Source organism: Syngnathoides biaculeatus, chromosome 8 (assembly GCF_019802595.1).
Source record: "Syngnathoides biaculeatus isolate LvHL_M chromosome 8, ASM1980259v1, whole genome shotgun sequence".
Lineage (NCBI taxonomy): Eukaryota > Metazoa > Chordata > Actinopteri > Syngnathiformes > Syngnathidae > Syngnathoides > Syngnathoides biaculeatus.
In genome coordinates this window covers 23,979,377-23,994,806 of record NC_084647.1, presented here as the reverse complement: position 1 = coordinate 23,994,806, position 15,430 = coordinate 23,979,377, and the positions used below count along the sequence as shown (strand labels likewise).

The window sequence follows — 15,430 nt, the reverse complement described above, 5'->3', positions numbered from 1 at the left end:
GAATTTGAAAGAGGCTTTTCCTCACAATTCTGAGGTGAGAACAACAAAAATGAAAAGAGCTGAAAGTGCAAGCAGGAATCTTTTCACATTTGTGGCAACAAAAAGCAGCAGTGCGCTCATTAAGATTGCGGAAGCACAAAACCCATCATCAGATACAAAAACAATCAAAGAAATGTGTGGCTGAATTGATGGATGCAAACAAAAGGGGGAAACTCAACAAATTCCCCTCCTGCCTACGAGAGCAACACGACGTACTGAAGTGGTTGCCGGTGATTTTTTCAACCATCTGTGTGACGGAGTAAAAAAAAAATGCAGAGTGAATCTCCTGAGCTCCGGATGAGTCCACTGACACCACCGATAATGCTCATCTGACGCCGCCGTTTTAGTTCATATTTTTTAATAAACGACACACTTTGGTTTGAAAATTAATTTCTCACATGTGGCTAGACCAAGTTCAATAAACGGACCTTTGACTCAACTAAATATTATCCGGTCCGTTAAAGGTTTGTATTCCAGACTGTATTAAGTTGAATACACAACAAAAAACAAGATATTTAAAGTTCAGTATGATGAACATTTGTTGTTTTTTCAAATTTTCTCTCATTTGGCATTTGATACCTGCAACATGTTCAGGGTGACGTGGCCGCCGATTGTCACGGTGGGGAAAAAAAGGACCCGTGATTACCCACTGGGACGTCGTAGGCTTCACTTGGGTAAATTTTCGCACGAGAAAGATGTCAGACAAAGTAGCATCGTAATGTAGTACTGTCCTGGTATTTGATTTGACAGTTGAGCGAGACGTGGTTTCAGCGTACTCTGCAGACAAATTGAGAGTGGAGAGAAGAGCTCGATTTTTCACAATTAAGGGCCTCATTTGCAATATTTTTATTATTATTTCTTAAACTGTCAAGTTTGGCGGGGTTCTTAATATTCTTCTCAGTGGTATGTCAATTTTTTATTTTTACTTCAGAGAGAGATTAATAACTTAAAAAAAATCATTTGTAACAGTACTTGAGATCTTAAAAATGCAACAAAAATATTTCCTTTACAGCTTTACTTTTCTTCAGTGTTAACTTTCAGATATGTTGTATTTTCGCAGGTGCTGGAAAGCGATTACATTTTTTCATGCTGCTGCCTTTTTTTTTTTTTTTTTACCTTTTCATGAACATTCTTGAGATATATTTCACACTTTTCTTTTTAACACAGTTCTAATTTTTTGCCAACTAAGAATTAGACGAGACTACCCATGCAAGAGTCTTCTTCATTTTTAATTGGAATGTTAATTTTATTGGCGTTCCTGCATGTGGTAATTGGGCTGTCAACTTATTGGCTGTTGAATGAAATGCAAATTTAGTTTGCGCACCTCCCCAGAACGAGTCTCCTAATTCCCGGTAAACATTCTGAAATGTTTTCGCATGAACATGCTTTGAATATAACCCTAATATGATAATGACAAGTGGAGCATTTCAGTTTGGTCTAATTAGCCGTTCCTCTTGGCTCGGTTTGTGCAGAGAGGGGCTAAAGTTCTCTTCCCCCTTTTTACCCGGCAGGTGGAGGAAATCCGAGGTTTCATCGAGTCCCTGGCGGAGAAAGTTGAGGAGGTGAAGAGGAAACACAGCGCCATCCTTGCATCACCGAACCCTGATGAAAGTAAGGCTAAATTGTCTTTTTTTTCCCTCCATTGTACTAAAGATTGAAGATTTTTTCTACCCATTTGAACGCCAAACCTTGCAACTGCAGAAGTGCAGTGTAAAATGCTGCAGTTGTTGCCTCTCATGCATTCAAACTAGTATTTAATTGACACTTGCTCTACTGATATTCCACACAACAGATGTGTTCACTGCAAAACATTTTATATAGTAGTAAATAATATATAATAGTACTCAGTTGGGTATTAAGTTCACAATATATTCATTATTCTAGTTGTACTTTCCACAACTGTATGCACTGCATTATAAAGACAACGGTTTAGAATTTTCTGATTGACTGTAGCTAATCTGGTTTTGCAACCAAACCCAATGATTTCTTCTTTTTCATGAAAAAAAAAAAAAAAACTCTTTTTGGTGTCTTGCTAATGTTTGTCAGAAGTCCTAATGTAACCAAAAATTGTAAGATTACAAGATTAGGATTTTTGGGGCCGATCAGCGAGTTAAAAATACAAAAGGATCACAGATTTGATCACAAGATGTCATGAACGCTCACCTGAACTGAGGCAAGGAAGGCTCACAGTTCTTTAGAATGTTTTCTGGGTTCCTTTGGTGCCTCCTGGATGTGTCATTGGTTCTGAGAAGGTTTACCACTGTTCTGTGTTTTCCCCATGTGAGGATAATCAGCCTTCCTGTGATTTGCTGGAATCCAAAAGCTCTACAAATGGCTTTTGTAACACTTTCCGGACTGATGATTATTTTATATTTCAGCTGTGATTATGTGATTCTTTGACTGAACAGGTCTGGAGGTAATCAGGCATGGGTGCGATCAATGAAAATTCCACAAGAATTGTGATGAGCCATAATTAATTTGTGATTCACCAAGGAGGACAATAACTTTTTCACATAGGAGCCAAGTAACTTTGAATGTCTCCCCCCCCCCCCGCCCCTTACTAAATGAAATCGCCATTTAAAACAGTATTTTAAAGCTCCACTGTCATGCCTATAAACTAAAATAGATATTGTAATGAAAACTACATATAATATTCACTTCAATGTCTTTACAAAAAAATAAATATGAGCAGAGAGCGTGTCATCCATGCGCAAAGTTGCGGAAGTCTTATTTGACATATAAATGATAGCGATATTGCCAGCCACCTCATCAGCAGATGTTACACCGGGACATTCGCCATTGAAAACACGTAGTGGCACCTGATATGGGAGAACAACAGAGATTTTCAGATTTTTCCAAAGCCCCTGCTGACACGGAAGCTCTTTTCCAAGAAGAGAACATCTCACAATCAAGTGACGTGACTGGGGCTATATTACCCTATCATTTTGAGCCATATTTAGATGATATGCGGATCACTTCTAACTCACGCCAGACTCCCCGACAGTCGACAAGGCCAGCGGTGATCCACAAGGCTGTTCAGAGGCTGTCCTTCCGCGGCTGCTGCGTGGAAGCCTTCCGACTTGCGCATCGACACATTTAGCACCCCTGACTTACTTACATCTTTTGTTACGTTATGAGAGGATTATTTTCACTCCCAAACTATTTTTTTTTTTTAGTAGCTATATACACACCAACCTGTCATTTGGAACCCTCAAAGCTCTCGTCCTCTGTACCCGTGCAATCCATTTTTCACGATGAACTGGGTCTTTTTTTATATGAAGTGTGAAAAGTAAATCCATCCTCCCGAGTGTTCAAACAATATCAAGCAATACAATGAGCCGACATTTTGGCTAACACGAAGGAACAACGAGCTACCTTCCAGCAGGTAAAACTAGCGTAAACAGACGAGCCAGCCTGAATGGGCTGCTGCTGTTAATGCCACTTACTGCTTCCTCTAAAAAACAAATCCCTCAAGAGGATTTTCATGGCACGAGTTACAAAAAGCCATATACGTCAAAATCATGTTGTGTGGTGGGAAAAAAACGTTTCGGGTCCGTTTCGGCTGCCTTCCCCCCCCCCCCCCATTAATAACATAATAAAAATCATTCATTAAATGACAGTGGACGTTTAAGTTCACTTGGGTTGTGGTTCTTCATGTGTTTGACACCTGTTCAATGTGAGCACTAGCGTCCTCAATGCTGAGTTTTGTGACAGCGAGCCTGTAGCTGCACAGTTCCAAAAGGTTTTGCGGCACAAATTGAATTAGCTCCAAAGCTTAACGCCGCTGCGATGACGTGATAACATTTTGGATTGAAGCCAGACGAACACGGCAGTTCCGCTAACGTCAACAAGCTAGTATTTCCAATTTGTATGATGTCGCAAGAACGCAACTTAAAATCTTCAAGTGGCAAAAATCATTTTAAACATAACCGTCCCACCCAATTTCTTCAGCAGGGATTTGAACAGGAAAACACAGCGGGACATTTCCCATTCCCTGTCAGTTTACAATTATGGAACCATTTCACAACGTGACAGTGTTGACGCCTCCTGTACAGTATGCTCACATTATATGTAGTACACTAATATAGCGTTACTCACTATTTTAAGCGATGTAGCAGCATTTAAAGGAAGCCTTTTGAAAAGTAGAAATTTTGAAACAAAACGCTGTCACTAATGTTGAATGTTAAAATTTTCTTAACCAAATGGAAATTGGATTCGCAGTAAATATTCCCTGTTAAGGCATTACTGTAGTTGTTTGTTCGAGTACAATTTTTGGAACACACTCTTGCGTGCGTTTCATTTTGCAAATGTTCAATATATTTTTCAAGTTAATTGTTCTTGAAATTGATGTTCTTGAATTACTACGCTCCAATTAACCAGACATAAAATATGTTGAGAGCGAGAGCAATGGATAACCCAAAAAGATTGTACGACAGTATAAAATTAGAGGACCAATTATAATAAAAAATCTGCAATATAGTGGGACTCCCAAGCAAGAGCTATGATCCAGCAGAGGTTTACGGCATTTGTATTCTGAGATGATAAATCGGAGGGAATGATAGTTCCAGCGCTGGGACTCATTGTTTCGAGACAAGTGCATTCCGGGACTCACATAGTCTCAAGTGTAAAATGTCGCTTGTTAAACATTCAAGCAGCACTACAAATGGGCACATTCGATAGCAAGTGATTCCGAACGCAGGCTGCGTTTCACCGCCGCTAGCGTTAGCCCGACATCTGCTGCCAGCCCGATCATCTGTCCGACTTTGGCTCCTCTCCGATGTGTTTTCCTGCGAGGGATTCGATTAGCAGACTTGCCTCCTGAGACCGATGTTCCCGCTAGAACCTGAAGGCATTTTAAATCGATATCACGTTGCGTAGCTGTGGAGCAAAATTTGATTGTCCACACTTACTTTGTCAAATATATTCTTAATTTAACACAAAGCCATCATTCTACTGTATGAATGGCAACAATTGATTCAGGATCATTTTCATCTAATTTGATCAGTAAAAGTACAGCAAGACCCACTGAATTTCCTTTGGAAAATTAATAGATTTTACTGATATGAGTACAAATTGAGCAATTGTTTACAGCTGCTCCCCATAAAAAGTCATAATTGTTTCTGAAGGGAAAAAATTTTGAAAACAACCCTTATGTTCATTTGCAAACGTGTCCAATGAGAAAAAGGAAACTGGTTTAATAATTTAAGTTTATTTAAGCACTTGTATCTGCAGAGCATGAAAAGCAACACGTAAATTGTGCAATCACACGATTTTATGCACTTTCGTCATAAGCATTATAAAAAAAAAAAGTATAGTTCAAAGGGCCACCACCCTTGCTCTGTCGACAAACTTGAAACCAGCAATAACTTGTAGAACAGAAGAGTTTAAGCATGGCTGTTTCAGTGTGACAGACATTTACCAATATGAAACCAAGGTGGCATAAAAAATGCAAAGTTAGAAAAGGATTTTCTGTAAGGGTCTTGACAATTGTTGAACAAATTATGTGGAAAATGACCCAAAAAAAGATCATTATTTTCCCACAGACTGTACATCTATTGCATACTTGGATAGTATATGCATTATTTGATGGAAATAATATTTTGGGTGAAAATGAAATCGAAGCACACTCCCTGATGATCTCTCATGGCGTTTAATAATACTATGCAGTGGTGACTGGGAATCAAAGTAAACCAAAGTAATATTTGGGAGCACTGCTTTTGCATTCAGCTGGGCTTGATCATCCTTTGCACCCCATATAGCGTCCGTGTGCTGCCGGCACTTCTTTTTCCCAGAAAATTTCAAACTTCGGAAACAAATTGTCAGGAAATGTTGGCATTGAGTCTCCAAGGGGGAACGGCCCGTCCTGTTCATTCTCACTACTTCATTATATTCACTAGTCTCAATCATTTCTGCATCCCCTTTCTCACACCTCCTCATTCATGTCAGTCCATCGATTTGGACCCCATGCTCTTCAAGGAGGGACATTTTCCAAAACCACTTCCGGCTTCCTTCTCCCTAATCCCTCGCCACCCACTATGCCTGAGGAAGCATCGATCCGCTTCCTGGTTCAGGTGTCAGACAGGGGAGGCCTTTGACTGCCCCCTGTACGCCCACAACGCACACAGCAAGCACAGTATCTCATGAAGATACAGATCAATGGGGTGTGTGAAGAAGGTCCACACACAGCGAATCAAGAAGGATGAAACCTGTCCCGCTGCTGGCCAATCAGTTGCATATAACGGACACGAATGTTTTTTCTGGCCTCCGTAAGTTTCCCTTGTTGTGACAACACGTACGGCGGTGCTCACCACGTTGGTAGAACACCGTTTACTCCATAGAGCCCCACAACTGGGAAACTTTATTATTCATTACATTCGATTCTGTGAGCTAACAAGCTAGCAAAACAGCTCACTCGACCGAAGCGACATTGATGAAAACTTCAGCGCTTGGAATTGTATGCGTTTCCCACAAATGTGTTTTAAACCATAACCACAGCAGCACACGTTTTAAGTAATTGAATTTAGCGGGCTCGATTTCAGTGCTTTTTGACTGACAGGTGAAAGTCTCACATCGCAGTCCAGCAGCGCAAGGCCGGGCATTATTCAACCAGGTAAACGCTCATTGAGAGATAAAACCTATTTTTCAAAAAACCAAGAGGCAGCAGAAATTGTCCCTTACGCCAAATGCAAATAAAGGTTTAGCATCTAATTTTAAAAACCGTGCAAAGCGTGAAGGAATTTGAGTACATACATTTGTGTTCTTTTTATTCATTTAAATTTGGCAGGCTTTAAGCTGTTTTGGGGGCCTCTTCAATGGGTTAATGACTCTATACCTATGTGCCAAATATTTCAGTGCAATTTTTGTGAACAGAGCCTGAATCTTACACATTATTTTTTATGTAGCCAACATATTTTATTTATTGTACTTTAGAATGGTCGGCACGGTGGATCAGCTGGTAATGCATTGGCCTCACAATTCTGAGGTCCCGGGTTCAATCCCGGACCCACCTGTGTGGAGTTTACATGTTCTCCCCGTGCCTGTGTGGGTTTTCTCAGGGCACTCCGGTTTCCTCCCACATCCCAAAAACATGCAACATTAATTGGACACTCTAAATTACCCCTAGATGTGATTGCGAGTGCGAATGTTTGGGTCTATGTGCCCTGTGATTGGCTGGCAACCATTTCAATGTGTACTCTGCTTCCTGCCCGTTGACAGCTTGGGGTAGGCTCCAGCACTCCCCGCAACCCTCGTGAGGATAAGCGGTGAGGAAAATGGATGGATGGTTACTTTAGAATGCTAGTGTTCACTGTTCTTTTGAATTAGAAAAGATACGCATACATTATTATACTTTATCATTTTATTTCAGTGACTTCAAAACATATCAAATACCATTGTTTGTGATATTTTGGGGTAAAATGTATGGGACCTAAAAATGAGCTATTGTAGCAGGCTAAAACATAAAGTATTGAGAGAGCACATTAGCAACAGACAGCACAAAAATATAAAAATTGTACTCCGTCATGTAAGGGTGTATTGCTGTATTTGTATTCTGTGATGATCAATAGCTAGACTCGTTATTCCAGGGCTGGGCTCGTTTTGAGACATTTGCATCTTGGACCTTGGATAGTCTCAAAAGTAAAATGATCTCTGATTTATGTACATGTACTTTATGTAGCAGTGACCACTGCACCACACTACATAATCGTGTACTGTAAGTTCTGTAATGAGAGAAAATACAAGAGGTCTAACTTTCCTTTCTCATCACCCTGTGTGAAATCCCAGAGTTTGTGTTTATTTGTGGACTTGTTTTCTGGCAAGCAGTGATTGGAGTTTAGCACAACAGATGATGTGAAAACATGCTGGAGACAAAAAGTCCTAATTTTCATGGTTAAATATAACACAAAGATCAATTCTTTCATCATTAGAATGCTTATTTATAAATAATTGTGGTAGATTTACATTTGATTACAAACTGTTGCTTGTGTTTGCTTGCTTGAATAACATGGTGTCATTTCATAATAATAACATACACAGTAGAGTTGGAATGTAGGAAAGCATCCAAATGCAGAGATGATTTCAGTGGGCTGCTAATGTTAGCTTATTGTGCTAAAATGAAGTTAACAGGAAGATTCCTTGCTTCACAATTTTCTTAAAATTGTTACAGGGCAGCCAGCCCAATGGTTCACGGATAGTGCATTTAACACTTTGATTATGTCATGTCTGTTTAGGATATTCATTACAATGAGGTTGAATGTTTTAAATACCTGGAATCACTAAATCTATTGTGAATGCTAATGCTAACTGTTAATGTTATCTTGCATATAATTGTGCTTAATTTTGGAAAGGGCAGACAAGTGGACCAATGGCCTTTTCCTGGGCGGTTAAGCTTATATATTGGTTGTAGTTTTATGTCATTCTATTCTATTCTTATTCTTATGCTGCTGTGAAAGCTGACTTCTAACATTACCTTGCTTTATAATTGTTTTTAAAGGGGAAATCCACTGGTTTGTATTAACAATGTATCCAATAGGTTATGTAATACATACTCTGATAATGTGATGTTAAATCCTCTCTCATTTAATCGTGTTTTAATAAGATTTTTTGTCGACAATTACAAATTTTCAGGCGCACCACCATTTTCGCAAGTCACATGACCTACGTGCACGGATGTGACGTGTTACATTCCTTTCTAAACACTCGATTACATGGGACACCATTATGCCCAGCGCTGATTTCTCTGATTCATCCTTATCTGATGAAGAAATAGCAGGATCGGTTGATCGGGAAGACGGAGGAATACTTCCATACAGCTTGGAACCTGTGGTTGTAAATAATGTTGAATATTCGGATGGTTCTTTGGGCGGAATGACGCGTATTCTGACGAGCGAGCTCCGCTGAGTGGTACATCCGCGCACGTAGGTCATGCTCGACAGAGCTTGCTCATCAGACTCTGGGTCATTCCGCCCAAAGAACCAACCATAACACGTCACATCCACGCACGTAGGTTCTGTGACTCGCAAAAATGGCGGTGCACCTGAAAATTTGTAATTGTCAATAAAAATCTTCTCAAAACACTATTAAATGAGAGAGGATTTAACATCACATTACCAACATAGAGTACATATTACATGACCTATTGGATACATTATTTCTCCAAATCACCAGAATTTTCCTTTAAATTGTTAAAGTCCAGGCAGATGTCTTTCTTGCTCATGCTTCCATCCCATGTATTGTTTATATATATATATATATATATATATATATATATATATATATATATAAATTTGATCAAAGTGTATTCCGGTATACTAAATATGGTAGCTCAGCTTCTTTTTAATATATTACGTTTCGATAGATTGTTAGAAACCACACATGCATGACTATTATTGGAATAGTTAAAGTAATTGTTTTTATTCCCATTTCATTCTTCTTTCACAATTAAGTTTGAAAGAAAGTTTTGATACAAGTGAATGTCCTTAAGACACAATTAGTAGACTCTTAATGGCAGTTAAGGCTAACTGCTAAAATGAGCTTTTTTTCCCTTAGACTTGTGGCAAATTCAATACATCAGTCTTGTGGTTTCGCTTACAGTACATAGCCATGCGTGAAAACCCCTCAAAGGTTGTATTTCATGTAATTTCCCTACTCTCAAGGGAGAAGGCCACTGACCCTTCTCCCTTCTCTGAGGTACCCAATCATGAAAGACTTTTGACCTTTCATGACAGAATCCATCGCCTGCCGCGTCATTGATCATCGTAATGAGAGAGAAAGGCGGACAAGGCCAATAACACCCAACAGCAAAGCGATATATAATGCACTTAATCATCTGAAAATGTGACTTAGGTTATCTCGCTAAATATAGCATACACTGGCTGAAGCTGTGTAGGTAATTTTGTGTGTGTGCATGTGTTTGCATTAATTCAGTATGTGCAATGAACATCTTAGTCATAGAACGCTGTGGACAGGGAGATGACAGAAAGAGAGTGAAGGACAAGATTGGATTGTGGGGTCACAAGACTGGACCCACAGTCTTGGGGGGATGCCACTGTATTATGAAGTATGAAAGCAATAAACCACAAAAGAAAAAAGGTTTCAACACCCAACAGTAACAATGACCTCAAATGGACCTTGACTGAAAAACTACTAGTTTAATCATCTTATATGAATTGCATATGCACTTTTCTCTGGACCTGCAAAAGTCCCTTGTGAAATGAAATGTTAGAGGTGTATCAAGTTTTTTTTTTTTTTCAATTTCACAAAAATAAATGTGTTGTTAGTTAAATTAAAATGCATCCACCTTGTGACATAACATGCCAGCAATCTCTGGATGTTTAGAAATCTGTCGTGTTCATTCTCTCTCTGAGCCTCAGCCTACACTGTGTGGAATTTCAAAAAAGTCAACTCTCGGTCAGAAATAAAATACATCTAAACCAACATTAAGCCTTTGTGGGTTTTATTACAGGAAATGTTTTTTGCAGAGAGAAAAATGTACACACCATCCTGAGTTGTTGAAGCACAAGTCAAGAGTCACATTTGTTATACAGAAGAAAGTATGTAAGAAAGAAGAGATGGAAAAGAAAAGAAACAAATAAATACACCCCTTTCGTTCCCACAACTTTCTCATACAATTAGTTTTGTCCAGATGCACTCGAGCTTAACTTTATGGGAAGAGGAAGGAAGAGATGTGGAAAAACAGGAAGTAGTCAAAACACTCCTGAGGACACATGGACGTACTGTGTTTAGAGCTATGGAAGAATAAAACATGCAAAGGTTTTATACAACAACAGTGTGCTATGCTGTATCTATTTTTCTTTTTTAACTTATAAAGATCTCCTTTTGATAACCTTCAATTATTAATCACTTGAGAATGGGGAAAAAAATTACTAAATATGACTTAACACGAAGTAACCACAAACATTAAGTTAGCCTGGATGTTACTTTTCTACGATGATGATGATAGTCACTTTATATGAATGCCGTGATAAAACAATCGGCCCACATCAACCTGACCAACCAGGAGAAACGTTGTATCCACAAAGCCATGACATGCCTTCAACAGGTATTGCACTGAAGAGATCAGGAGCTGACATTCAGTACAAGGAACACATGCGGTACTAGGAAAGTCTTCAAAATTGAGAATGGATGTATTAGAAATATAGGTTGTACAGGGAATAGATATGAATTGACAGTAAGTTAGTTACCTTTGCTGCAAACTCACGGTGGCTACATCACGTCTCATTCAGTCACTCACATTTGAAAAATGTACGGGCGTGGTCAGTCATGCTCGCAGATAAAGATGCGGGTGTGATTAGGGATGGAATCCCAAGACCTTAAAATAACTTACTGGATTAATATGACATAACTGTAAATTAAAAATAAAATGAACAAATTTCACAACTAAAATGGAAAACTAAAATTTTAAACTCAGAAATGATCATTTCCAATTTCAGTAGAACATGTTAAAACAGTATTTAAAAATTTTCATCACTAAAAATTATTGATCTGACAAACTTTATCTGAAGAAAAGTTAAATGCAATGGCCTATCAAGGAATAAACATGAAACATTGAAGATGCTGAAAGTTTAGTTCAACATAATCAGCTGTCGGCAATCGTGATGTATTGTTGTGTGGAGTGGGGAGCACGCGGGATTGCCGTAAATAGGAGGACGGCTTGCTAGAATGCGTCTTTATGTGCATGCGCTCGACGTATTGGCCACACCTGAATCAAGTGACGAGGCGGATGATAGTCTTTTTTTTTTTTTTTTTTTTGGGGGGGGGGTACGCTGTCACACTGCTTCGCGATCGACGCAATGAGCACCCCTTGTGTAACTGAATTTCCTGTGACATGGCTCATGATGTTTTCAATTGATCGCAGTACGTGAAGCAGCTCGAAACATGGGCTTTCGGCCAAACTTCCGGACATGCTCAGTACGGTTAACTTGCATTTCCTGTTTCTGGGTGAATACTTGTTGTTTTAGAGCAGGTTTGTTTAGTTAACGTTTATGAAATAAACACGTAAATTAATGTCAAGACGACGCTAAATAAGCGACGGATTTCAATATGTATTTTTTTCTACTCCTAACAAATTTTACGTGCGTGATTTTTCGTGCTCGACTGTGGAGATTTGCGATCAAATTCAAATCCTGATTTCTGTGGCAATTCAAATCCTTTTTCACTTTACATTTCAAATTCAAATCCTGGTGGCACTAATCGACCTCCATAGTAGTCCCACTGGAGCGTCAGTGGCCAGCAAATCATGCCCTGACAAAGGTTTCATGTCGGAGCACAAATTGTCATTAAAATGTGTTCTTTTTAAGCACATTTTGCATTTGAATGAATTTGCAGTTAATTGTTGCTAATTTTTATCAGGGCACAGATGTCAAACTCAAGGCCCAGGTGCTTGATCTGGCCCACTGTACGATTTTATGTGGCCCACGTAGTCAAATCATGTGTATCAACTTTCATGATTTTTGTTCAAATCTGTATCAAAATTTCAAATTGTCACGTCATAAATCATAATGTTGAGATATTGCAAGCATTTTTGTATTACCAAATAACAATCGTTGAAAAACCCATTACCCTTGATTTCTGCTTATGTGTAAATACGGTGAGGTGGTTAAAAAAATTTTATGGTTTGAAAGTCATAACGGCACGCTGAGGGAAATTGTAATCAAATTGAAAAAAGAAAAGTGACATTTTAGTTTTCTTACTTTTCCAAAGAAATGTAATTCATTACATTTTCAATGGTGTTGCTTGTAATTGCAACCAAGTATACTGTATTTCCAAAGTAATCTTCCCAACACTGGTAGTATTGGTGAATTTTTACAAGTATGAGTCCTTTCTAGACATACCGTCTCAATATCAATACTGGTATTGGTATTAATCCTCATACTGTATATGTAATTGCTTACCCTGTCTTAACCTCAGACAATAGGATATTAAATAAAGGTGAAGAATGTCCATTGGCCCTTGCGTCCTTGTATATTTCTGTATGCGGGCCTCAAAAGAAAACGTTTGGACACCCCCTCAGTGAAACTAACATGTAGATTTTTGGAATATGGAAGACCCAGACTACCCATAGAAAACCCTCACAAGCACCAGGAGAAAATGAAAGCTCCATGAAGCGAAGCTTTACCCAATATTAGATTTCATATAAATCTTTTTTTTTGTACTCTGACTCTATGGATCTGTAATAGTGATTTAACGCTCTAGTGAAATCCTTGATGTCATGGTCCCTTTCATGCCTCTGCATGACTTCGCTTAATGAAAAGATTCTCGGCCCATTGCTAAGACGCGCGGCGATTAGCAGTGGATACATGTCGCGCTTGTTCCTTTTCTGCCTCGCTGCCCTTTTGACAAGCAGCTAAAGGTAAAATAGTCAACGTGTTCTTAGTCAAAGTCAACATACTAGGCTGGCTTGTACTCGAAGTCACATTGGAGGCTATGAAATGGTTTATTACGGTGGTTCTGGCGGCCCACAGGGATTGTGGGAGATTGTGCTCTACGCGGAATGAACAATCCTGACATTGGTAACAACCGCTGGCTGATGTAGATACAGTGAAGAAAATAACTATTTGAACGTCCTGCTATATTGCAAGTTTTCCCACTTAGAAATCATGGAGGGGTCTGAAAATTTCATTGCAGGTCCATGTCCTCTGTGAGAGAGATAATCTAAAAAAACAATTTGTGTGATACAGCTGAACACCTGAGAAAATCAATGTTATTTGGTACAGTAGCCTTTGTTTGCAATTACAGAGGTCAGACATTTCCTGTAGTTGTTCACATACTGCAGGAGGGATTTTGGCCCACTCCTCCACACAGATCTTCTCTAGATCAGACAGGTTTCTGGGCTGTCACTGAGAAACATGGAGTTTCAGCTCCCTCCAAAGATTTTCTATTGGGTTTAGGTCTGGAGACTGGCTAGGCCACGCTAGAACCTTGATATGCACATATCCATAAGAATATGGAGCCACTCCTTGGTTTTCCTGGCTGTGTGCTTCGGGTCATTGTCATGTTGAAAGACCCAGCCACGACCCATCTTCAGTGCTCTGACTGAGGGAAAGAGGCTGTTCCCCAAAAATTCACAATACATGGCCGCGGTCATCCTCTCCTTAATATAGTGGAGTCTTCCTGTCCTATGTGCAGAAAAACACCCCCTAAGCATGATGCTACCACCCCCATGCTTCACAGTAGGGATGGTGTTCTTGGGATGGAACTCACCATTCGTCTTCCTCCAAACACGGTTAGTGGAATTATGACCAAAAAGGCTGCATTTCGATCACAAAACGTTTTCCCATGACCCTTCGTTATCATCCAAATGGTCATTGGCAAACTTAAGACTGGCCTTGACATGTGCTGGTTTAAGCAGGGGAACTTTCCGTGCCATGCATGATTTCAAACCACGTCGTCTTCGTGTATTACCAACAGTCACCTTGGAAACGGTGGTCCCAGCTCTTTTCAGGCCATTGACCAAGTCCTGTCGTGTAGTCCTGGGCTGATTCCTCACCTTTCTAAGGATCACTGAGACCCCGCGAGGTGATATCTTGCATGGGGCTCCACTCCGATTGAGATTGACAATTATGTTTAGCTTTTTTCACTTTCTAATGATTGCATCAACAGTGGACCTTTTTTCGCCTAGCTGCTTGGCAATTTCTCCGCAGCCCTTTCCAGCCGTGTGGAGTTATACAATTTTGTCTCTGGTGTCTTTGGACAGCTCTTCGGTCTTGGCCATGTTACAAGTTTGAGTTCTATTGATTGTATGGGGTGGACAGGTGTCTTTATACAGCTAACGACCTCACACAGGTGCATCTGATCCAGGATAATACATGGAGTGGAGGTGGACTTTTAAAGGCGGACTAACGGGTCTTTGATGGTCAGAATTCTAGCTGATAGACAGGTGTTCAAATACTTATTTGCAGCTGTATCACAGAAATAAATCGTTAAAAAAAATCTTACATTTGGATTTCTGGATTTTTCTTTTTAGGGTCTCTATCTCACAGTGGACATGCACCTATGATGAAAATTTCAGAGCCCTCCATGATTTCTAAGTTGGAAGAACTTGCAATATAGCAGGGTGTTCAAATACTTATTTTCTTCACTGTATACTACCAACACACAGACATACACAGGACAGCTATTAAACAGGTGTCAACTGACTCAGAGTAAGTAAGTTTCTTTCGGCTTGTCCCTTTCGGGGTCGCCACAGCGTGTCATCTCAGATGAACGCACATATGTTTGGCACAATTTTTACGCCAGATGCCCTTCCTGACGCAACCCTTCTCAGGGAGTGGAGGCCCCAGTGGGATACGAACCCACAACCCCTGGTTTATCAAACCAGTGCTCTAACCACTGAGCTACAGGGCCTCTCGACTCAGAGTAAATACGCTTAATG

At 39.7% G+C, this 15,430-nt stretch overlaps 1 protein-coding gene across 1 annotated transcript in view; it reads left to right on the top strand.

Annotated features, from left to right (window-relative positions):
* stx1a (syntaxin 1A (brain)) overlaps nt 1-15,430 on the top strand; it is a 61,867-nt gene that overhangs the window by 14,126 nt on the left and 32,311 nt on the right. Inside the window, exon 5 of the mRNA XM_061827962.1 lies at nt 1,551-1,650. Coding sequence (XP_061683946.1) covers nt 1,551-1,650 — 100 coding nt within the window. The remainder of the gene's footprint in view (nt 1-1,550; nt 1,651-15,430) is intronic.